Genomic DNA, 25494 nt, shown 5'->3' with positions numbered 1-25494 from the left:
CACAGATACTGCTGCATGAAGATCTGTAGGTATGCAGAGTACACATGCACACATCTCTCCACAAGGACTGCTGGTGTATCATGCATAAATTGTAGAGTATAAAACGAATCCAAGCAGCTCAGCAGAAACCACAAGCTTGGTGAAGAATAAAAACAGTCTCTTAATTCCAAACGAAAAACAGGCAAATCGCAACGTTGAGCACAAGCGCTTTCGCTCGGAATATTCCGAGCTTTTTCAAGTGAGACAACAAAGTGCTTACAATGAGTGCTTGAGTACACTTTCAAGCCAATTAACTAATTAATTAAACCCTATCCTCAGTTTTTAAAAATACATTGCTTATTAAAAAACAACCTCAAGAAATTCTATTACAGTTAAGTTAAAAATAAGTGTTCATATACAATTGAAGTGCATAATATTTCGTAAGTACGTCCAGTATGATTAAAAAATGAATGAATAAAATCTGCTGTTCATTATTTTACAAACATAATATAAACCACAGTGTTACTACTGTCATCATTCTAGGATTACAAATCCTATAGAAGACACGAGTCCTTTGATTTACTAAAAATGTTGAAGGATGTAAAATGTGTTGAGTACTATTAAAAAATATCCTATAAAAAGTGGAAGGTACTAGATAATTTCCTCTCAAGTTATTTTAATGAAGGAAAAAAAATCAAATTCAACTAAAAAAAGAAAGACTTGACTGACCTAATAAAACTTGTAAATAAATTGTAGAGTACTAAATAGTACGAGACATGGGCACACATACAGGGAGGAAAGCAAAATGTTCTGCACAACTTCAGGGACAAAGCTAGCTGTGCCTTATGAAAAGAATGTTCAGGTTGTAATTAGCATATCCATACAGCTGCCTCACAAACTTTTGAGTAAACATTTTTTTGAAAGACAGCATCAGCAGCTACAGCCCTTGCTGAAATGTGTCCTTGCAAGACTTCCTCTGCTCAGATGGCATAAGACACAGATAGCGATCTTGTCTTCCTGAAATATTTTTGTTCCATCTTGACACTCTTGCTTTGGAAACAAAAATAAATCAGAATTGGAATCCCTTAAACTCATTTCCAAGACCACTTCTGACATGGATGGAATCTGACCCTATGAAAGTCTGTGCTAGAGGCTCTTCACCAAAACCAACAATTCTAAAAAAAATTCTTCTGGCTCAAGTAATGGCCACTAAAAAAATTCAAAGCAAACATTTCAGATGCCAGCCTAAATGGCTCAAACATGGCCAAGAACAGACCCACCCACCACCAAATTACAAAGCTCATGAAGGCTGCAAAGGCTTCCTTGGGGAATGTTATATGCTGTACACACCTAAAAAACTAGACCAACGTGTGTACAGCCATCAAAAGGGGTTCTTAAGGTAGGGTAACTGAAATACTGAAAGATTCACACTTACTGATGCATAGGAGACTGCTGTCAAGAGACACAAAAGGTGAAAATCTGGTTCTTTGCTTGGAATTCCAAGCCTTAAGATGCAAAGACCCTTACTATGAAAAATACAGTTGTGCAAGTTAACAGTAGATGTTAGAATAATCACCGTTGCAGTAGCCTTCGCTACATGGGTAATATCCTGCCAAGGATGCACCCTCTGGCCAGCTTCAAAATGTCTGGATGCACAAAGTGCCCTGAAACATCAAGCATCTTGAGCAGAGTTAAGTGTGTGTATAACCCTTCTGAGCTTTCCTGACAACAGGAAGGGAGGCTGTGCCCTGAAAGGACAATGCTACGAACAAAATATACATGTCCACACCCTGACAAAAAAAAAAAAAAAAATATATGGTGGACGGAGGGAACAGCTACTGAATCAGTGGTCATTTGAACATTGTTACAAATTAAACTTGCACAACTATACTAGGTTCATCATATTTGTCACTGCTGGAACAGCCTTAGTTACATGGGTAGACTACCATAACTCACTACATTTGAGTGAGAAGAGGAATTCCAGGAGCCCCTGGGGAATGGTCATAGTAAAACTTGATCTAGACCTACTGAAGGAACAAAATTTAGTGCTTTGTAAAAGTATACACAGAGGATCAGGTAGCAACTTCTAGAATACTTTTATAATCCAACCTTTTCCAAAAAGCAACAGATGAAGCCAAGGCCCTGGTAGGGTGGGTCTTGACCCTGCCTGGAATAGTTTTGTTATAGCGAGTATAACAAAAAGTAAGTCTTTGACAACCATTTGTCAGTCTGTTTTGGCACAGGTTGTCCCTTCTTACCTTCACAAGAAATAAACTGACCTGAAATATTTAGTTTTGTCAAGAGTTGTACTTGGACAGCCAAGGTATTCAGTATACTCTCCCTCTTGTTTTTAGGCTCAGGAAAACCCAGAAAATGGATAGTTTGTCTTAAAGTAAACCCTGATATTTATTTCCAGTTTGATGACTGGAAGGTTCCACTGGGCTCTGGGAGCCCGTTTTCAGTGGAGGCCCGGGGAGAAAAATTCCGCATTACATAGTTTAGTTACATATACAATCATAGTAAAGAAAACACAATTACAATTTCATTTCATGCTAGAGAACAGGAATCAATTCTTTGGTTACATCGTATCTAAATATTTAGGATGGCAGTGGTAACTTAATTGAGAGGGAGAATAAAGACTTGGAAGGAAAAGACAGAAAAAAAGTGGGATGGATTAATTATAATACGTACAATGTACAATTATGTTATTTACAATATGTGCAGTTAGGTTAGCTTGCACTTAAGAGATGGTCATGAGTTTAAGGGGTAGCTTGATTATTAGGCTAGGTGGGGAGAGTGCAGCTGCATTTCCTGTTAGAGGAAAGGTAGGAATGTAGCTGAGTTTTAAAGTTTTCAAAAGTTCTTAGAGGGGAAGGAACAGAATTCCATTTTTTAGCCAAGGAAAAGGATAGAAGAAGCTGACCAGCAGGACGATTGGGTTTGCGGACAGAGATTAGGTTTTGGTGAGTAGATCTTAAGAGTTCTCCGAGGGGTGTAAGGCTGAAGGATGTTGGTTAGTGCTGGGCACTTAGGTCGGCTGAAAAATTAGTCTGTGGGCTGTAGCAATTTGGAGATAGTCTAGATGGCTGGAGAGTTCAAGCCAATTTAACAAATGAAGAGCAGTATAATGATGGGATGAGAATTTGACTGATTGCAAACTTAGAAATCTTATAACAGACTTCCAATTTGGAGGAGAGACAGATAAGTTTGCTAGTAGAGGAGCGCCATACATTAGTGAGGGGAGAAGAGAGGTAGTGGTGGAGACAGGTAGTGGTGGAGAGAGAGAGAGAGAGAGAGAGAGAGAGAGAGAGAGGATGTTTCTGTATAGCATACAAAGTTTTATATGGGTTTTCTTAATGTTTTGATGGATGAGTGTGTTGAATTTAGGTGTTCATCAATAGTAACCCCAAGTAGTTTAGCGAAGGGAACAACCTCTATAGTAGAGTTGTTTTGGCTAATGAAAAGCTTTGCAAAGACAACCAAGTTGTCTAAACACAGAAAACCGTGGACACCCTGTAGCCTGCAGTGAGCTATAACGGGAGCTAGACACAGTGAACACTCTTGGTGCAGTGGATAGTCGAAAGGGTAAAGCAGAAAATTAAAGTTGTCTAAGATGCATCTGATGTCTAGATGAATAGGAATGTGATTAAGCACCTTTTAAGACTAGCTTTACTAGAAAACTTGAAAGAGGAAGAGGTAACGCATTGGAAGTGACACTTGGACACTATCACAACTGGTTTAGGAAAGAAAGATCCAGAAATGGTCTCCAAGCATTTTCTTTTTTTGGCACTAGGAACATCCTTGAATAAAACATTTCTCATTTGGAGAGGAGGAACTAGGTGCATTATTCCTTGGGACAGCATGTGATGAACAGATGGAAACAAGTTATCTAGATAAGGAGCAATGATACCCTGGAAAGGAGTAATTTCTTCCAACTGCCATCTGTAACCCTAATAAATGATTTTCAGAAATCATTTGTCTAAAGCAATCCGTTAAGGATATTCAGACTTTCTGGAAGAAAGGCCATGGTGGGTGGTGGTCACAAGATCTCTTGAACAGTCACTCAGACTTGGACTGTTCTTATTTTTAGAAGGTTCGAGACTTTTTTGGAACCCCTTGCTGTTTTTTTCTTAAATGTGCATTTACCTGAAGTTTGAATTTTTTTTTTTTTTGCCAACACTAGATGAAGAAATAAAATCCCTTTAAAGTGCAGTGGTAGCGTTGTTGCTTCACAGCAAGAGGTTCTCCAGTTAGATTCTTGGCTGGAGTGCATGGTGTGTGGAGTCTGCATGTCCTCCCCACGGTTGGATGATGTTTAAAAGACATACGTAAATGGGTGTGCCTTCGTTGAAGGTTGGACGTCAAGCTGGCACCTCTGCGTTCGTGAAAATCTACTGCCAATCATTATCAGACTGGAGTTCCGCTGTGGCGACCCCTAACTGGGAAAAGCCAAAAGACAAACAACAACTCTGGAAAAGGCGGGATGTAAAAAAAGCCTTAGCTTCTCTGGATCCATTGGCCTCTTTCATCACAACTTTAATTAACTTCAGCAGTGGGGCCAAACAATCTCTAGCCACAAGAAAATTTAATCACATTTTTAACATCTGCGAAGTTTTGAGAAAACAGCCATGCAAACCTCCTCAAAACAGTAGCATTAGCCATAGCTCTGGTAGTACAGGAGGACTACATTGCAAACAATGAGTAGTGACCTGTGCAATAGAAGAAACCAAGTTATTTAAAACAGATTTTTTCCTCACTGTGGACAATGTCCTCATACTGTCAACAGTTTGTCAGAACACACATACAAGCCTGACAAAGTTGCAAAGGTATACACATTTTCCCCCCATCCTTATCAGAAAGGGTAGGATGGCATCAAGTGCTTAGCAGAAGGATCAAATAAATAAAGCTACAGCTGCTGGGTTTGGGAATGGGGTATAAAAATTTAGGATACAGAGCCTTTATACATCCTATCTGCCTTTTTAGGGGCAGATGGCTGACTCAGGGGGAAACTTGCAGAGAGCAACACACATTCTCTAAAGCAGGCAGGACAAGAGGAAATTGGTAAGATGTTCTGAAAAGTTCTTTTGTAACAACTCAGTATTTTGAGGGACTGAGAAACCTCAGTATTCTCCCTCTAAGAACACTGGCACATTGTAGTAAGTCTCTCCCAAAAAAAAAAAAAAAAAGGGAAATCCCCACAGGAAGAATCAGAGGACAAAGCCCTCTAGCTGTCCTTGTATCTTTCAGATTCAGAATCCAGACACTCATTGGGGATCCCACTTTTACCAGAAACTACTTTACAATGATAAATGGCCTGAATTAAACCCAGAGCCTGAACTAGTAACCTACAACTCGCCAAAGAAATTTGAGTAGTAGATATATGCTTGGTTTGACATTTCTTTGGCAGGAAAAATGGGGCCAGCCATGTTAGTTTTTTTTTTTTTGTTTTTTTTTTTGTTTTTTGTTTTTTTAACTCTAATGTTAGTGATCCTGTCTCAGGAGTTAAAGCAGTCATCTCCTGTAAACTTGCATACCATTAGGACCAATCTAATTAGAAACTTCATCTACTCCAATAATCAAGCATTACTACGTACCACAGCAACTTCAGAATAAGCTTACTGAGGTTTATACCAGTATCAATCGGTTTTGTAAAAGTTCAAAGCATCAAGTATGGGAAAAGACATCCAAGCCCAAAAAGTGGACATCAGTTCTCTTATGGAACTCTCCTTGAGGGTTCTGATTTTGGGCTCATTCCTCACTAGTGATTCAGGCAAGTTTCTCTAATCAGTTTCCCTCAAGGAGGATATGACTGGTATCTGTTCAAGGATAAACGCACGGAATAAGCCTAGTACTGAATCTACCAGTCATCCAGCCAGTACAATGAATATAGTACACCTGCAGTAATATCTGAAGAGGCACATGACTGCAATCTTCAGAACACAATGGAGGGGGTGTTGTTTAACAAATGCAAGGTTGCAACATCAATGTATCCCTCTGTTTAAATATTGAACTTCATTAGTAAAGAAATAGCAAGCACATTCTGACCACTTCAGCACAAAGGGGAGGGAATAACACTTGGAAAAAGCCCTGGAACACTATACAGCATGATGATGACCAATTCTGCTCTGCTCCATTCCTCTTCTGTAAACCTACCAATGATAGCCACAGCTTGGGGGGAGATACCAGTGGCATCAAGGATCTCTCCCCCATCAGACAGGCAACCTGAAGATCTTTAGGCAGGAGTTACATGAGGAGGGGGTCCCACAATTCCCACAAATTGTGTACACCCCCTTCCCCATTTTTCCATACTAATGTCTAACCTTTCACATAATGGGAGCATTTAAACAGCTTTTCAACAATGTTTCTATAGTCCTGGCTCAAAGGAATTTTACAATAAAAAGAATAACAGTTTCCATTCTGCACAACCTAGAACATAATGTGAACACACACACTGTATACACATTCACATGGAGATGGATTTCAGCAAAGGGTTATGCACATTCAGGAGATCTGAAGGAATTGCCCCAAAATTGTACCATTTGCTGATGAGGCTTCTTAACTTCACAACCAGTGTGAACCTTCGCTTCTCAGCCTGCTAGGCCTTCAATGCTTCACTATAAACTCAGCATTTCAATGACGGGCATTGTTGTGAGATTCTTGAACGCAGATGAGGGCAGAATCATTTCTGTCTGGTATACCCAAGTCAAAACTGGCATCCTCTGATTGGGCCTGAAGGCACCCACTAGTCAAGGGTGCATGCTGATGCCAAAAGAGCCATTTTACATAAAAATTGTTAGAAGCAAAGGAAAGAAAGTAATAACCGATAAAACTTGTGTCCTCCTTGCATATAGGAATGGTTAGAATGGAATCTTGAGACACTAACCATCAGAAACTAGTACATGAAGTGACCACCTTTAACTTCGGCACTCCAATTCTCCTCAGATCTAGGCTAGGTTTCCAAGGGTCTTCTTTGTGAACTTAAAAGATGAGGTAAAGCAGCTTCTCCTGCTCCTTGCAGTGGGAACCGATGGCCATTCTAGACCAAGAGCTGATAAGCAGAGAGAAGGCCAACTTTACACTATATAGGAGATGGGTGTACCCCTAAAAGTAGTGTCCTTTCACTATCTTGCTAGCCAGGAAGAATTTTCATTGCAGAAGGCTAGATGCCTCACTAATGATCTGTGGCGAGGGATTTTTTTCCAAGGTTGGGGAATTGGAAGGGATACATATCCTTGAAGGATTGGAAGGGATACATATCCTTGAAGGATTAGAGATTATAACTGCCCTGTGCAGCTATTTCCAGGAGGCCACCCCTCGAGTCCCTCCCACTTTGTCTGCACAGTCGTATCCTAATCACAAAATGCCTCTTCTGCCTGGTCTACTACCCCACGGGTCTATCAGATACAGATCATTGCTTAGTGGGGTAAATTCTGCCGTACCTAGATAAAGGTGGATTGAAAAAAAGTTGCTTGAGTTTTTCTTCCAGCTTATTTCTTCTTCTGTTAATGAAACATGCATGAAAGCATCAAGAGGCATATTGCGAAGCTGGCCTTTCACATGTTCAAACAGGTAATAAATTCTCAGCCTAGGCGAATCTCCCAATTACACAGGTTTTTCCCCCCTAAGGCTAGGTTTATTTTCCATGAAAGCAAGCCACTTCTTCAGCGAGCTGAATACTTCTTTAACATTACCTTCAGAAACTGCAGAATTAAATGACTGGGGGTAGAAAAGCCAAAGGGAGTCACGGTGAAGTTTTAGGACCTAAAAAATGAGTGCATACTATAAACTACTGCATTCACACAGATCAGCAAGTACCATAACATAAAAATCAGCATTTATAAAATAAATGGTTTAAAAACTAAAAATCAGCATTTATAAAATAAATGGTTTAAAAACTATCTAGTGGCAAATTATACCAAAATGGCCATCACCATCTTGCTTAAAAGGCGAAAAATGTTCACTTACTCAGGTAACAATCATGAACAGAAATTAAAAAAGCCATTTGTAAGTAGACTGACTTACCACCATGTACTACAGGATGAAGTGTTTTAACTCTTCCACCCAAAAGTTCTGGGAAACCTGAAAGGTCAGACACATCCCTGTAAGGACAGAAAAAAGTTTAAAGTTTAAAAATCCAAACCACTTCAAGGCCACTAAATAACCATCCCTGCAACCCTATACCAAGTTAGTTGTGCTCTCAAGCGATGATGCAAGGTAAAAATCTTTATTAAAGATCTGACATGTTAAACATATAATCCTGCTGGTGAGAATTCCATCAAGATAACAGACTTGCCAAAAAAAGAAAAATTTAAAATTCACAGCCATCAGCTGCTACAACACCCACTGAAGCACACACCCAGATTTTCTTAATGTGATCCTGTGCTGTCTCACTTACTGTTGCCTAAACAAATCATGGAAAAGTACAGTTTTGTACCTACCGTAAATGTAGATGTTAGAGGGTTCACACTGCTGCAGTCATCACACTTGGGTTATCCTGCTGTCAGGCAGTCCCGCAGTCGGCCAGAGTTCCAAAGTCTTGGTCCGGCGTCTGGTGCTATCGCTTCTTCCCTGACGTCAGTGCGCCAGGGATATATAATATGCATCCAATGCCATTTTCTTCAGTTTTTCTTGCCCCAGATGTTAGGTGCCCCCAATACATATTGCTAATCAAAAATATACATATAAAATAAAAACAATACCTTCAGCTACCAGCAAATACACCCCAAAGGTAGTATAGGATAGAAGGGTATAGATAAGTCCAGCTAGTTCAGAGGGGATGGAGGGTAACCTGGACTGCAGCAGTGTGAACACTAACATCTACATTTATGGTAGGTACAAAACTGTACTATGTTCACCGTGTTACACTGCTGCAGTCATCACACTTGGGTTGAATCCCAAAGCTAGGTTTGGGTGGCTGGTCTATAAAGAGTTAAGATTGGCTAAGAGACCCTGCAGAACTGCAGTGGCAAATCCTGCTCTGGATTTAGAGTAGAGAGGCAGGTGGTAATGCTTGGTGAAGGTGTGCACTGAACTCAAAGTTGCAGCCTCCAGAATGTAGGTACTCCTCTGAGAAAGTGGCTGTTGCCCTGGTGGAATGAGGCCTAATGTTATTAGGGACTGATTTTCCATGCTGTGTGTAGCAGTACCGAATACAGTGTCCTATCCATTTGGATATAGTCTGCTTTGAGATGGCCTTGCCTTGTGATCCTGCAGCATATGCTACAAGCATTTGATCAGTTTTCCTGAAAGTTTTTGTTTTGTCCAAGTAGAATCGTAGCTGCCTGTGTATGTTCAAAGAATGCATAAGTTTCTCCCCTTTATTTTGGGGGTTTGGATAAAAAGTAGGCAAATGGATGGTTTGGTTACGAGCCACACTAGATACCACCTTTGGCATGAAGGTAGAGTTTGTCCTTAAAGATACCCTGTCCTGATGAAAAATTATAAAAGGTTCCACTGCCATTAATGCCTGTAGCTCCAAGACTCTTCATGCTGAAGTTACTGCCAGGAGCAGAGCTGTTTTCCATGATAAAAAATTTAGGTTGGCTGTATTGGCTGGCTCAAAAGGTGTTAGGGTCAGTTTTTCCAAAACGAAATTGAGGTCCCAAGTTGGTGTTGGTGCTCTCCGGGGCGGTCTTATGTTTTTAGCCCCTCTGAGGTACTGCTTTAGCAAGGAGTGAGAGAATAGAGGAGGATCCGTGTTGTAATGTGCAGAAATGGCAGAGGCGTGGATCTTAACTGATCCAAAGGATAGGCCTCTATCCAGCATCTCAGTTAAGTATTGTAAAATCTGAGGAATGTTTGGAACAAGAGGATCAAGGCTGGGAGCTTGGTTCCAGGCGCAGAATCTCTTCCATTTTTCTGAGTAAGCTTTCCTAGTGCTAGGCCTCCTGGCCTCCAAAATGACATCCATAACAGCTTTAGATAGTTTAGTCAAACAGGCAACACCTCCATCTGCCATGCAGCCAGGTTTAGGGTTTTGAGCTGAACGTGCAGGATCGGATTGTTTTGTTGAGTCAGAAGGTGTGGAATTTGGGACATCCATGGTGGGCCCTGAGCCAAGTTCCTAAGGATAGGGTACCAGTGCTGGCGTGGCCAGTCTGGAGCAATCAGGCTCATCTGTGGCTTTGCTTGTTTGGCTTTTAGGAGTACCTTTGAAAGGAGAGGCAGTGGTGGGAAGGCATAGACTTTTAGGTTTCTCCAGCTGAACAGAAGAGCATCCCACTTTCCATGCTCGTTTGTGATCAGTCCTTGTGCATAATTTTTGTAGTTGGCAATTCAGAGGGGGAGGCAAAAAGATCTAGGTCTGGACATGGCAATGTTTGTGTTATCATGTTGAAGATTTGTGGATTCAATTTCCATTCGTGAGGGTCCATGACATTTCTGCTTAGGTCATCTGCCAGAGTATTTTTCTTTCCTGGAAGGAATTGTGTTTGCAGGTGAACTTGGTACGTTAGAGCCGTGTTCCACAAGGTCATGGCTTGCCTGCATAGGGGATAGGAATGAGTGCCCCCTTGTTTACGTACCACATTACTGTGGTGTTGTCTGTCTTTAGTAATAGTTGTCCTGGATGTAGTAGGTCCTTGAAAGCTGTTAGGGCATTTTGAACAGCCAACATCTCTTTTTGATTGATGTGAAGATGCATCTGGTCTGTGGTCCACTTGCCCTGAATGCATTTCCCTGCCATGTGTGCTCCCCAGGCATAATCTGAAGCATCTGTTAGAGTTTGCCTGGCTGTGGGTTGGGTAAAAGGCTGACCCTTGTTTAGGTGACATGCCTGTGCCCACCATCGAAACTCCTGTTGTAGGCAGGGAATCATTGGAATTACTGGTTCTAGACTGTGAGAATGTTGAGTCCAAACACTTTTTAGGTACCATTGTAATTTCCTCATATGCAGTCTGGCATATGGTATTAGTAGTATGCAGGATGCCATGAATCCCAGGGCCTGCATAATTTTTCTTGCAGGGAGATGGGACGTTTTTGCCAGTAGTTTAAAGTATCGAGTTAGTTGCACTTGTTTGTCTGGTGTGAGGTAAGCCATCTGGGTCGTTGCATTTAAGCTGGCACCCAGGAATGTAATCTGTTGTGAGGGCACTAGTTTTGACTTCTTTTCGTTTACTGTGTACCCTAGAGAAATTAGCAACTTTTTCACAAATGCCAGATGCTGTAAAGAATGTCATTTGTCTCTGCTTGAATGAGGCAGTCGTCCAGGTATGGATATATTTGCATTACTTTTTGTCTGCAAAATGCAATTACTGGTGCCAGGCACATTGTGAAGACCCTGGGCGCAGTAGATAAGCCAAAGGGCAGTGCAGAGAATTTGTAGTGCATTGTACCAGCTTTGAATCTGAGGCATCTTCTGTAATTTTGTCTGATAGGGAAATGCATGCATGCCTCTGAGGTCCAGAGTAACAAGCCAAGCCTTCTTGCCCAGCATGGGTAGAAGGTGCTGTAATGTCAACATTTTGAATTTCGGAATATCCAGGTAAGTATTCAGAATTGAAAGGTCCAGTATAGGCCTCCAGGCTTGGTCCTTTCTGGGGACCAGGAAGAGTCTTGAGTAAAATCCTTGTCCTTGTTCCCGTTGTGGTACTTTTTGTATAGCTCTCATGTCCATGAGGGCTGAAATTTGTTTTTGTGCCTCTGCCCTTTGATTTTGTGGCAGGTCTGGCATTCCTTTTAGCTTTGGTAAAGTATGAAGTGGAATCTGTAACCTTGAGACACAATATTCAGGACTCATTTGTCTTGAGTGATTGTTTGCCAGTTTTGGGAAAAAAGTGCTAGGTTTTCCCCTAAGGGGGCTTCCAGAAGGGACGTGCTTGGTGTACGTAAAGGAAAGTCATTGCGACTGTTTCCTGTAAGGTTGAGACTTGTCCTCACCTCCTTTTGGGGGTTGAGGTGCCCCACTGCCGTTGCCTATTTGAGCCTTGGGGTTGAGATCTGCCTCTTGGGCGTCTGTATCTGCCTCTCTGTGGCCTGTCAGACACTGGAAAGGACCAATTTTATTTTGTTGGCCAATTTCAGCTAAACCGAGGTGGCTGTACCTGTAAGAAATCCTTGACTGTTTGCATAGATTTAGCTTTATCCTCCATTTTCTTTAACACCTCTTCTGCCTTAACACCAAACAAGGTATCATGTTATAAAGGAGCATCCAATAACTTTGCCTTAACATGATCAGGTAAACTCTGTTCTTTTAACCAAGCATGTCTTCGAATAACAGAACCTGTAACTGCAACTCTACAAGAGGCCTCTAAAGAATCAAAACCACATTGCCGAGTATGTTTTCCCACCTGTTCAACTGCGTGCAATAAATCCTGCATTTCTTTACAAATCAGGAGCTTCTGAGCTCGCAAGCATTTTCTGTTTTAACCGAGCCATTAAACATTGCTGGTACTTAAGCATGTGAAACTGGCAATTTAAAGCTCTTACTGCTAAAGTTGCAGACGTGTATACTTTCTTCCCCCATCTATCCAAAGCTCTGGAATCTGTCAGAGGGTACTGGATTTTTTGCAATGGAAGCCTTAACCCCTTTTGGACCCTGGGAAATAGTTTCTGGGTCAGCAGAAGGGTTTTTGTAAAGAAACTTCTGAGAGTCAGGGACTTTATAATACCTATCTGGCATTGCTGGAGCAGGGGCAAAGAGTCAGATCAGCTGGATTCAGAAAACACATCCACAATGTCAAGCACAGGCGGAATAGCCAGGGCCTGTGCTGAGGCAATAAGAGAAAATCCCGGAGCCTTTTCTTGGATTCTGAGTATTCCTGACTTTCCCAATGAAATGTTCCCTCATGGTATGTAAAGTTTCCCCAAGAGAGTAATCCTCAGGAGGAGAGGCTGAAGGGATAGATTCCTCGGCATCAGAGTCCTCATGGGGGGGGGGGGGGGGGGTAAAGAAAATCCCTGGTCTGAAGAGGAATCATAGGAAATGGAAACCTGATCAGAGGAGTCATAGTCTGTATCCTGCAGAGGCCTTTTCTCAGGAGGGGGATGGGAACCCCTGATCAGAGTAATGAGGTCTTCGGCCATTTTAAGCATCCATTTCTTAGGCATGTAGGACTGTCTAGGAGAATGCTGTACTTGTTTCTTTGTCTTCAATGGTACCTTTGTCTTGGCTGTTGTCTTAATGGCAAGTTGTGAAGGTCTGAAAACACCCTCAGAAGCCGGTGCCTGTTCAACGGCTCCGGACCCATTTGAGGGATTAGTTTCTGTAGGCCCAATACCTTGAGTTTCCAGAGGCCTAGCTGGCTCCACGTGGGAGTTGGAAGGGGCCTGTGACTCTGAGGTAGCGGGCGTCAGGGGCTGCGAAAGTGCCTCACTGAGAACCGGCGACTGGCCTAGAAGAGATTTTGTCAGTTTTGGACCTCGGATGCCTGTCTTTATCTTTGCATTTTTTCAGTATTGATGTAGTCGGCTGATCCGACGGCATGGTATAATTGAACCTTCGGCCAAAGTAGTGTAAAGCAAAATCAAAACGTCTCTTTATAGTGCGTTTCTTGAATCTAGCACAAAACCGACAACTAGTGACGTCGTGATCAGGGCCTAGGCATGGAATACAGTAAGAGTGGAAGTCCTTATGAGGTATTTGCTTCCCTCAAGAAATACAATTATTAACTTTTTCTCACATCGGTCTGAGGCAAGAAAAAGGATTCCTCAATGGGGTACTTAGCTTTATTGAAGACTTCGGATCAGAAATTCGACTTCGAAAATCTCAGGAGTCTGCCGACCGGCACTTTCGAACTACTTCTGCTTCGTGCGGCAAGAAAGACTGAAGAAAATGGCGTCGGATGCATATTATATACCCCTGGCACGCTGACGTCAGGGAAGAAGCGACAGCAACCGACGCCGGACCAAGACTTTGGAACTCTGGCCGACTGCGGGACCACCTGACGGCAGGATAACCCAAGTGTGATGACTGCAGCAGTGTAACACGATGAACATCATACAAGTGCAAAGGAGCAACCAGGTGTATTGCATCTGTCAAAATATTTGATAAAGGATACAAATGCTACTGTACAGATTAAATGTACTGACATATCAAAGTGGGAGAGAGTAAGGCAAAAAGTGTTGTAGAAGCCCGACCTTAACATAATGCAAATGCCTGCCATGACAGGGGCTGGTTCTCGCAAATGGATTTTTTTTTTCTATTTTGTAGGAAGCCAATGATCAACCTGCCTGTCTACTGTTTTGACCGTTAACCACTTGGTAATATTTAAACTATAAAACCTCCATTCTCCAATGGACACTCATATAGCCATCTGAAATATGCCAGCTCCAACTCAATACTAGTCCCACAGGAAAATAAAAAAATTAAAACAGAGTGTGAGAAGGTCACACTGAAAAAACAAACCGTAAAAAGTAAGCTAGAACTTCCAATGAGCGACCTCCCAAACCTCCTGTAACAGAGGCACATGGGATATATGCAAATGACCCTTATGAACATTAGGCGTTTCAGCTATATGGCGATTCTGATTGCCAATGACTTTTACATTTGAAGTAGTTTTAATGGACAATTTCAGGCCAATAAAGCCAAACCCCACTAGCTATGGATATGCATATTTCAACCTTGTTGTGACTTCATCAGCATAGCACAAGCAGAGTGTTTGACTAAGCATAAGAAATACAGGGCTGTTATACCATATGCATATCCATAGCTAGTGGGGTTTGGCTTTATTGGCCTGAAATTGTCTATTAAATGCTGATGTGTATATATTTTATATATTACACACAATTTAGAATGTCTCCATGAATCCCAGCCTGCAGAGATCTTTCATCCAAGTGGCAGAATGACAAGTGGAACTCTGCAAAGATAAGCAAGTCATCTAAATATGGAAAATGTGGATACCCTGTAGCCTACAATAGGAGCTAGGTATTTTGTAAACACTCTACAGAAGTGGATAGCTCAAAGGGCAAGAGCACTGATGTTATGTAGACACCTAAAACCTTAAACATGTGAAGTCTGGAAGGATGGGAATGAGAGAAGCACCTTTTAAATCCAAGGTTACCAAAAAGCTCAAATGAAGGACTAGGCTGCAAAGTGAAAGCATTTTGAACTTGGAACACCATCAAACTGGTTTAGGAAAAAATGGTCTAGAAGTACATTTTTGAATGAATAATTCTTCCCAATTGGGAAGGAGAAAGTTTCTATTACCCCTTGAGAAAGCATATGCTGTAGGACAGAGAAATTTGGCCTGGTGGGTGTAAAATAAGTTCCCTGGAAAGAGGGATTTCTTCTCATTCAAGTCTCAAAACACATTTGTTGGCAAGAGAGAAAGATATTCAGAATGTCCAGATGGGATAAGGGACTGCCAAGGGCGGGGAAGTGGGATAAGAAGGTCCTGTACACAGTCATTCTGATTTCTTTGACGTCTTCTGTTCTGGGGAGGGGAGGTGTGCTTATTTGGAACCTCGCTGCACTTTGCCTACCAGCATTTTGCCAAGACGGTCTTGCTTCTTGCAAAAATTTGTCAAGGAAGCAGAATCCAGTGGAAAATTTAAGGAAGGAAGGCTGAAAAAAATCTAGATTCACTTTTTGATAACCTAAATTTCTACCCAAAGGTGAATTTAAAACCTCATTTTGTATATCCTCTGGGAGGTTCTGAAGATGCAGCCAGGCAAACCTCACTGCACCATCATCAATACTCTTGTTTAATACTTTAACTGAGTAGCAATCTGAGAAACAGAGGGAACTAAACCACTCAATATTTTTCCTCACACGAAGGAACTGCAGATGGTTCATTCTGACTAATGTTAAAATGTTCTTCGTAATTTCATAAGAACCTGACAATTCAAAAAATTAAAAGCTGTAGAAGCATACATTTTTCCCCAAAACGTAAAAGGAAGGACTGGAACAATACACTGGCAGTAGCTGGACAAAGCTGCAGCTACTGGGTCATTTCTGGGATGAGTATATAGAAATTTGAAAGACTGATCTACTTTCTACGTTAGCCTTTCATAGGTAAGCTATCTGGCCATCAGGAAATCGGACTGACAAATCCTCCAGTGCTGACAGTAGTGGGAGGTGGTTCTGGAAATTCTAGTTGTAACACTTCATAGCATTTTCTGAGCGACTAAAAAACCTCTGTGTTCTCACTGAAAATACAAGCACATTCTGGAAAGTTTGTGCAACAGGATCCTTGACAGGGATATTCAGAATAATGCTCTCCTATGAATGAGTCCAAATAGAGAAAAAAAAAAAAAAAACTGCCCCATCACATTCCCTCGCTAGACTTAATTTTTAGAATCTCTTCAGGAAGAGGAAGAACCCCTTTTTCTCACATCAGAAAGAACATGTAGACTGTACAAGATCCTGAGAAACTGCTCTAGTTTCACTTAACAGGAGTGAAGATGCACATTAAGTTTGGACCTTTCTTCCTGTCAAAAGAAAGAGAGCTTTTAATGGCAGCAACAGCTTTCACAGGGATGGGTACAACATTCTGGCCAAGCATGGGCCAACACTGAATACCTCCCAGTTTGGCTTTGTCAAAGGAAGGTCAGCTTACCAAATCTGGTGGACTGCTCTGAAAATGTCACAAAGATGATGGATAAGGAGAAAACCGTGCATATTGCCTACTTGGATCAGGCTAAAGCATTTGATACCTCACACTAGCATTATCAGCAAACTTGCAGAACTAGGTATAAACACACTGGATAGGTAGTAGACTCACTAATATGACCCAGGGGTAAGAATCAGCAAGGCTACCTCCAAAGCAGCCAGTCGCGAGTGGAGTCCCCCCAGGGCTCTATGCTAGGCTCATTCCTTTTTGGCATCTACTTCTCAGATGTCAGAGCCAATGTCAAAGGCCTCTGATTAACCAAGTATGCAGATAGCTGCAAACTGGGAACAGTCACCAAACCCTCCAAGACGAGAACACCCTTCAGGAAGGTCTAACACTTCGTAACAAAGCCATGGCTTAAAACTCAATACCAAAAGAATGCATTACAATTGCCTTTTGGCAAGTCAGCCACCCAGGTAACTACATCAATAAAACATCCCTAAAAATTGATTCACTAGTCAGATATCTCTGAACTCATGGAGAGAGTAACTTAGCCTTTGACCAACATGCGCCCAAGGTAGTAAGAAAACCTCTCTGTTTTTCAACTATAAACAAAGGCATAGCATCTAGGCCCAGAGAGGTCACCATACCAGTGCATTTTGTCCGCAGATCAATCAGACAGTATAATGCCCCCGTTGATATGTACCTGACCAGACATGCAGCAAGTGAATATCCACAAAGGCTCCTTACAAAAAGGATACAAGGAGTAAACAAATTCATAGATTAGTACTAGGCTAACTGCCCTTGTGAGCTATTTTAAGCCTAGCCAATTACCCCATGAGAGAGTTGAACTCTGCATCTTGTGTGTGTGTGTGTGTGTAAGGTAAACATTTACCATTATGCCAATCTCCCACACAAAGAATCAAAACACTATTGCATGTCTGGGAGGTCAACACTAACTATTATACCAACCATCTCCAAATCCTCGGAGATGGACTCTGCATGTTTTGGTGGGAAGAACTACCATAGCAGAATAGGGGAGAAATGGCTCCTGAGAGTACTAATAGCAGTGTGGAGTGAAAGACATATCCCAGATGACTGGAGAATAAGCATACTCATGCCAGCGTACAACAAAACGGACATCCACAACTTTGGGCAATACAGATGCATCAAACTCCCTATCACATTGCATGAAAGTTCTGGAGAGGGTGATTGATAAATGGATACGCAGAGTAGTATAATGCAAGATGGGAGAGAAATTTGGATTCAGATCAGGATGCAGCACAACTGACTTGATGTTTGCATTGAGACAGATACTAGAGAAGAAGCTAAGGATGAGGAGAGAGTCCAACTGGGCATTCATAGACTTTGAGAAAGCATACAAGTCCCAAGAAAGCTGATCTGGGCAGTACTATAAAAGCAGAGTTTTTTTTTTTTGGAGGGGGGTGAAGAGTTTTCTCAGGAACCAGCTTTGGCCAGAGCAGTCTCCCCCACCTGCAGCCGCGGCAAACTTCTAGCCTGTTGCAGTGGTAAAGGCTGTTCAGTCAATTTTCTTTTTCTAACTGAAGAACAGACTGTGGGACTGGCAGTTTGTTCTATGGTCAAGCACAGAAAGGTGCTCCTTTTCCAGGAGCAGCACAAGCCAGTAAAAAAAGTCCAAAATCACCCCCCACAAGTAAACACACAGTAAAAAGTAATACAATACACTTTACCAGTCCCTAAAACGTAATTTAAAAATGGTTCCTCCAAAGGAAGTTTAACAGTTTTAGAATGTTTAAACGAACGTTTAAACACAAGTGTGCTCCTGTTTAAAAGTACAGCAAAGTCCTGGGTCAGTCTGTAATCACACATCCCTAGCTTGAAACACACTTTCCCCAAAAAGGAAAGTAAATTTAAGACATTTGTGGAAACCCCCCCCCCCAAGGGAATTCAGAAGTAGACAGATCCTTGAAAGTCCACAGGGGGAAACACACTTCCTATGGCAGGAAAATTCTAAAGGGCTTGGCACCCAAATCAGTCTCCTTACTTAGCACTGGCCAATGGTTTGTGGGCGTGAGAAGTACACTGAAGCTTTGTAAACTGTCCAGCTCTATAGTATCTTATGCAGAATATAACCCATATAGCTTGGACTACTACAGCGGTTATTAATACAAAGACCACCACCAATGTGGTTTAACAGCTTTAGATATGTATCCCATTGAAAACTTCTTCTACTTAGCCAGATATGGATTTCCTAGTACAGTCTTTTTGGTTCTTGCAAGATCTTCAAAACTACTTCTGAAAGCTAGTCCTTAAATGGACTATGTGCTGCCAACCTTACAAGTCCTTAGATTTAGATGTGGAAGCATTCACTTTGCTGTGTGATCATCATATGCTGGGGCAAAACACAGAATTTCAGTTGCTTGAACCTTCAATTCTGGTGGGTGGGGTGGGATCCACTAAGTTTTAGTATCCCCCTTTTTTTGCAATTTTTTTTTTGTTGAAGGGGGTAAGCCCACAGCACCTATCCATCTTTCTTAAAAATAATAGCTCCTGAGTCAGACCGCTAGGAAGAAATACCCCTCACAGGAAATCACTGGAGGCAAACAAAGAGGTGGCAGTTCTATTCCTTGGCAAAACTGGAGCAGTTCAGTATTTTATAAAATCACCTCATCCAGTCAGCACCTGAAGACTACAACAAGAGATCAGAGGTCTTCTGTTCAGTCATATGGACTTGCATGTAAAAACCAGGCTTCTCCGGGCTAAAAAGTGATTAATAGAAGCCACCCCTCCTTGCTTTTTAGAGTGCCTCCAACTTGACAGGTGTAGGAGGGAAGGCATGGAGGTGGCCACCATGCCAAACTGAGGAAGACTTTCCATTTAGGGCTTGGAACCAGAGAGCGTAAAGCAAAAGACTGAGCTGGTAACCCTTCAATGTGAATAAGATTTGTCAAAGGGTAGTCTAGCCTCTTGAATGCATTCTTCAGCCCTAAGGATGGTCCACCTTTCACTTGTGGTCATTAATCCAGAGTGTGAGTATATTCTAGATATTGAAAAGGATTTATATGGCTTGCAGATAAAGAATGTACTCCAGCTACAACAATAACAGACTATGTCCAGCTGACAGACCCAAACATACTACTAGCTAATATTTCACATCATTACTGTGCTGTCCATCTCAACCTTAAGATGCCCTGGCATTGAGGACCTTCAAAGGTTAAAGGACACAGTCTCTCACACCGATGTTTCTGTTGCACACTGCTCTGCTCCAGCTGTTTCTGACAGTGATGTGCCAAGTGCATGCACCAAGTTAGGTCCCAAGACATCAAAACAAGATTTTGTCCTAGCTTCCTTGTGCAGAGTCAGCCAAGGAAGATTTTCATCTGAGCAGCCCAGTATAAGAATGCATTTTCAATGGGTGGAATGAAAGGGATTCAAAGGAAAACATCAGGGAATTTGTGGCTGCAGCGTGCATATCACACAGATTCTTCTCAAAAGTATTCTAGTCAGAGTATCGTGAGCATGTATGTCAGTAGGTCCTGAAATCTCCTTTGCCTGAAAAACTTGCAAATGGTCCAAGAAAAACTTCAGCATCAGAGAACACTTACTCTATTAACAGAGTCCTCCATTTCCACCATAAAGCCTCCATTCCCAAATACAACACTCAAACTGCTCCCGGGAAACAGAAACAAGGAAGAATTACAAACCAATAACGCTCACGTTTGTGCTTTTGTCCAGATAATGTGAATTCTGCTCCATTTTTAAATGGGAGAGCACTAAAGCCAGGCATCTGGTGAAGACACTGATGTACAGATCAGAGGTACACTACAAGCAGATACCCAGTCTGAGAAAGTGCCTAGCACTGATGAACTGGGATGCACAGGTAAGCACATTTCAAGAAGAGGAGCCAAGCAGGGTACACCTGCACAAGTCCTAAGGGGTTATAACATTGGAATTCCTTTATAAGCAGGAATTTCTAATTCCTTTATAAGCAGGAATTTCTTCAAAAGATAAAAAAAAGTCAGTTTACACACACACTGCGCTTTCTGGACATTCTTAACATAGGAATTCATTCCATCATGCTTTATTACTTATAGAGTTATGTATGTCTGTCTGCTGTGAGTGGACATGGACATTCCCATAATGAAATGATACCAAAAGAAATACTATCCCATGACCCAAAGAAGAGAGTTAAAAAAATCTCTCTCCAGTTAAATGAATGTCAGCTGAAAAAGGCTACTTTGCAAGTGATTATCCAGCTGAAGGATGGAGGGAAGGGGACAGAGCTGAATCTGAAGGATATCAGACAGACCCACCTGGACTACTATAACATACTAAAGTTATGATTTTCATTAAAATGGAAAGAATATGCCCATAAACACTGCAACCTTTGTTCAAGAGAACAGCAGCACGTCAGAAAGTAAAAATACTTTATCTTGGTCATATCAGCACCAGTCACTGATCAGGAAAATGGAGGTCAGTCCTCCAGTGGTGGGAAGAGGCTATGAAATTTTTATTTTGTATTAGCAAACAAAAGGTTCTAGAGCAGCACCGACTGCCAGGAAATGGAAAGTCGAGAGACTTATTTCAATGGAACTGGAAAAGCTTTTTTTTTGGGGGGTGGGGGGGGGTTAAAAAAAAAAAACCCGCACATCTACCCATTTTTCTCAGTCACATATGTCTAAAAGTGGTGCTTAAGAGGTGCTAAACTATAACGAGCCAAGGACACCAGCTAGTCTCCTGACACATTAACTGTATGTATACTTTTTCCCTTTGTGCTGGTGTTAGGCTCAGATTGCCTGGCGCCTCCTTTTTGGGATCAAATCTAGGTCATGTACGGCATAAGTTCACACACACACAAGCATATAAATTTGATGGTCAAAACTGGATGAGTAGTTTTAAATATTGCATTTACACTGGAATGCACTGAATTTCCAACAAATGTTAACTTATAGCTCAACTACTCTGTCACATTTACTTTCAAATTTAGAATTTGTGGTCTTAAATTCCAAGTTAATACGCAATGCAGCTTAGCATGGTTAGACTACTGCAACAGATAACAAGTAGCTAGAAGCAAAGATGTCAAAATCTCATTTTGGGCACAGTGGGATGCAGCTTGGCATCAAGTTCCAAGGTGGGGCTGTAGGAGTTAAGTTTTTGCTGTGGTTAATACAAAAGATTAAGAGATTGACATTGCTAAAGGTGAAGTCAGTGAATAGCTAGCTGACCTACAGGGAAATATCTATGCCTAAAACTAAGAGAATGTGGTGTTCTTCCGAGGTTAAAGTTCAATAAAAAGCAAGTGGGCTTTAACATAGTACTAGATGTGTACCAGATGCCTTTACATGGAGATCATATCTGAAAGACATCTCCCCAAAGAATTATGGATACCAAACTGCGCTATTCAGGTCTGCACAACTCTTGACTTGTGCTACAGAAATGGGATCATGGGTACACATTCAAGTCTCCTAGCAGGATAAATTATTAGCTCATCTCTGCACAAACACAAGATTGCCTTCAGATCATATGAGAATTATGGTCTGAAACATGTTGTCAAGAATTTGCTCAAGTCCATTAACTTCTCAGATTAGTAATACCCAAAGCCATATGCCAAGTAAAGTGAAATGCTTGTTGATTTTCTCCACTCTCTACAAAATAAGCTGGTGAAATAATGTTAAGCAATTTTTGTTTAACATGTGCACTTGAGATTTAGGTGGCTGTTCCCAGGTACATATGTGCATACATATATACAAACACAATTACACTGCACATATAAATACAGTGGTGGTAAAATTACAGCGACATATTCGCCAATTTGGGAATGTATATTTTTTTATGTTCAAGAAATTGTGTTCTCCATGAACACAAATCATATAACCAATCCCTTTGGGGGGGGGGGGGGGGAGAGAATAATGTGACGCTACTTGGCAGACTGAGGTAAAAGGACTCTACAGGTAATCTCAACCCTCATACACAGTTCTAAAGTTTTCAGAATTATACATTAACTACTCAGGCACATAGTGGTGCAACTGGTTATGCCATTTTTCCCTGATCTGTACTGGCAATTGTGGAGATGGCATCTTTCCAGCTATGGAAAAAGAGTCACTTAGAGAAACAAGTACATCTACTGCTGATGCATTACTCTCTCAATGTATAAAATGTACTCATACCTACACAAAATAGGTCATTAGAATGTTGTGCGTGTCAAATTGCAATGGGCATGAATACCCATTAGGGAACCTTACTAATACAGAACAATGCTGTACATAGTTACTTGGGTCATGCTCCTAGGTACAAAAGGTAAACAGTCATCTCAGTGAGGAACATTTCTCAGCAGATTTTTACCAATTTAATGTAACATTTTCAACTATCATATTCTAATGGGTAAAAACGCATGTTGTGCAACTATGACAAATTTTTGAACAGACATCTAATTTCTCACAAAATACTTTGTTGCCCAAAGACACTGATGACAAGAACTGCTGCAATGTATGTTCTCTGAACACAGTGAACTTCAGCAAGTTATTACTTACCTGACAGTTATTACATACCTGACAGTTAGTCCAGCATCCCTGAGAGCCTTGGCAGTTCCACCAGAAGCAACTAGAGATAGGCCAAAAGCAGCAAGACGACTGGCAAGATCAACCAAGCCCTCCTTATCAGAGACACTGAGTAAAGCTACAAAATTAAAAAGAGAAGAAAATCATTTCATTCTCAAATCCATACATTCATTTTTTAAAGCAAAAGCTGTTTAACCTAATCTACAGGTTTAATGGTTATCTTGGAAATCTGCTCTGACAAGCCAATAGGGAATAAGTTGCCCATATATACTCTCCTTCTCTTAACCCCACATACACGTAGGGCATAATGTTTGCACACACACAAAATCACTTACCAATGCTCAAATTGGTAAACTGAGTGGTTTGAAGATTGTTAGAAGTTACATTGCAAATGACAAAGATGTTAATTGCAGTCATGCATAAGATTTTTGCTACCTATCCCGTTTACTTGACAGGGCTTTCCCAAAAATTCCCAAAGTCTCAAGTGAAATATGCAACCACATTTTACATAACTGTAATTTAGGTTAGTTGTAAAACGAGCAGTATGCAGTACCACATCAATTTTCACAAGAATACAACATAAAAAAAATCAAATTCACATGTATGAACCTTCAAATTCCTACAACTTTAATGCATCAGTCAGAAGTAGTCTAGTCTTGTGCAAAGACACCTACATGGAATGCTAGCTCCCCCTCTATCCTCTAACGCAGGACAAAATGACAGTGGCTTATTACAACATGCCCCCCCTCACCCCACAATCACTGTGCAGCAACAAATCACCTCTCTTAACCACACATGCTTCTCATCCTCATGAACCACAGGTTTCAGTCCTGGATACTCTCCTGTTTGGTATTTACTTCTCTGAAGTACAGTCTAACACAGAAGGTCTTTGGCTAACTAAGTTCGCAGATGACTGCAAACTAGGAGCCAAAATCAAAACTCAACGATGTGGACATCCTACAAAAGGGCCTCACTGAGACAGATGCCTGGTGTCAAAGCCATGGCATCAAGCTCAATGCCAAAAAGTGCATAGTCATCCGTTTTGGTAAAAACTCTGTACCCATGAACTACCACATAGGCGGTAGTCTACTTAACACCAAAAGTGTGATAAGAGACCTTGGGACACAGATGGACAGTTGTCTCTCCTTTGATAATCACATCGCCACAGTAGTCAGGAAATCCCTCTACATGGCACACCTCATCACAAAAGGTTTCTCATCCAAGAAACAGGAAGAAGAAAAAAAAAAAAAGGAGGTCATTGTTCCCCTCTACTCGTCACTCATTAGACCCATTATAGATTACAATGCCCCTTTTGGTATATATCTCACAAGACATCTACAACTGGAAAGGCCGCAGAAATACCTCACAAAGAGGATTACCAGCCTCAAACAGATACCTTATGCAGACAGTCTCAAAAAAACTCCAGCTTTACTCAGTTGCATATAGTCTATTCAGAGGTGATATCTGCCTAACATACAAAGCTACGTCAAACCCAGAGCTGCTGGACATGCTCCACAAGCTACATGCTCTAGGGACCTAAACCTTGTCACCACAATAAATAGAACTTGTCACCACAATAAATAGAACATGCTGGAGGGAAAGATTCCTGTCCCAGAGACTTCCCATACTCTGGAACAAACTACCTATCTATATCAAACAAAGCTCCTCATTAGCACTCCGAAAAATCCTGATTGGATGGTAAATAGGAAATTCACCCCGGGGATCACTTCTGTGGCTCTGCTCGACAGGGGCATAGGAAAATAATTTTCTTGGGTGGCGAAAGCCAGGGTACCTTTTTGGCTAGGCTTATATAGGCCCTAGGGCCAACAGCTTAGGCTATGACTGACTCCAGAACCAGCCTTACTAGGCAAGGATACAGACTTCAATTTAAAATCAGTTCCCTTTACCCCCCAAGTGTCTCAAGATTCCCCTCTTACGGAAATGCTGACTTTGATAGTGTTTACTCCAAATTCAATACTTGCAATACTTACTATACACAATACACACCCCTCTCACAAGTGGTGGTGTGCTTCCAGCATTATGGGCAACTGACAGTGCCACTCAACTCCTAAACATGACTACATAGAACCCAAACTACTTTTAGCCAACTGACATCCTGCGCATTTATATCACGTTATCGAAAGATGAAAATAGCAAATGCTATTTCATCGGCCCGAAAACATCTAAACATGAAAATATCGAACATTCAGAACAGCTAATTTATCCCATGGAAAACATTTGCTGCTCCGAAACACACACACACACACCAAACAGCAATCACACACACACACTTAAATTCCTACATCTAACGCTGCACTAAACAGTCTATCTACCCACTTACCTTAACCCAAACCCTAAGGTCCGTCACTATAGCACACTCATCTAATCCGTGCCCTAACTCACTTAACCACCCCTAACCCTAAAGTCTGTCACTATCGCGCACACAACTAATCCGCACCCTAACCCTAACTCACTTAACCCACCCC

General features: G+C 41.5%; 1 protein-coding gene across 1 annotated transcript in view; it reads right to left on the bottom strand.

Annotated features, from left to right (window-relative positions):
- The window catches only part of ATIC (5-aminoimidazole-4-carboxamide ribonucleotide formyltransferase/IMP cyclohydrolase), a 1003526-nt gene that overhangs the window by 928273 nt on the left and 49759 nt on the right, over positions 1 to 25494 (bottom strand). The window contains exons 2-3 of the mRNA XM_044075723.1: positions 23000 to 23126; positions 8002 to 8078 (exon numbers count right to left, since the gene is read on the bottom strand). Of these exons, the coding sequence (XP_043931658.1) occupies positions 8002 to 8078; positions 23000 to 23126 (204 nt within the window). The remainder of the gene's footprint in view (positions 1 to 8001; positions 8079 to 22999; positions 23127 to 25494) is intronic.

This window comes from Protopterus annectens, chromosome 6.part1 (assembly GCF_019279795.1).
Source record: "Protopterus annectens isolate FY-2018-M chromosome 6.part1, PAN1.0, whole genome shotgun sequence".
Lineage (NCBI taxonomy): Eukaryota > Metazoa > Chordata > Ceratodontiformes > Protopteridae > Protopterus > Protopterus annectens.
Note: the sequence above shows the minus strand (reverse complement) of the source record. Positions and strands in the feature narration are given on the sequence as shown.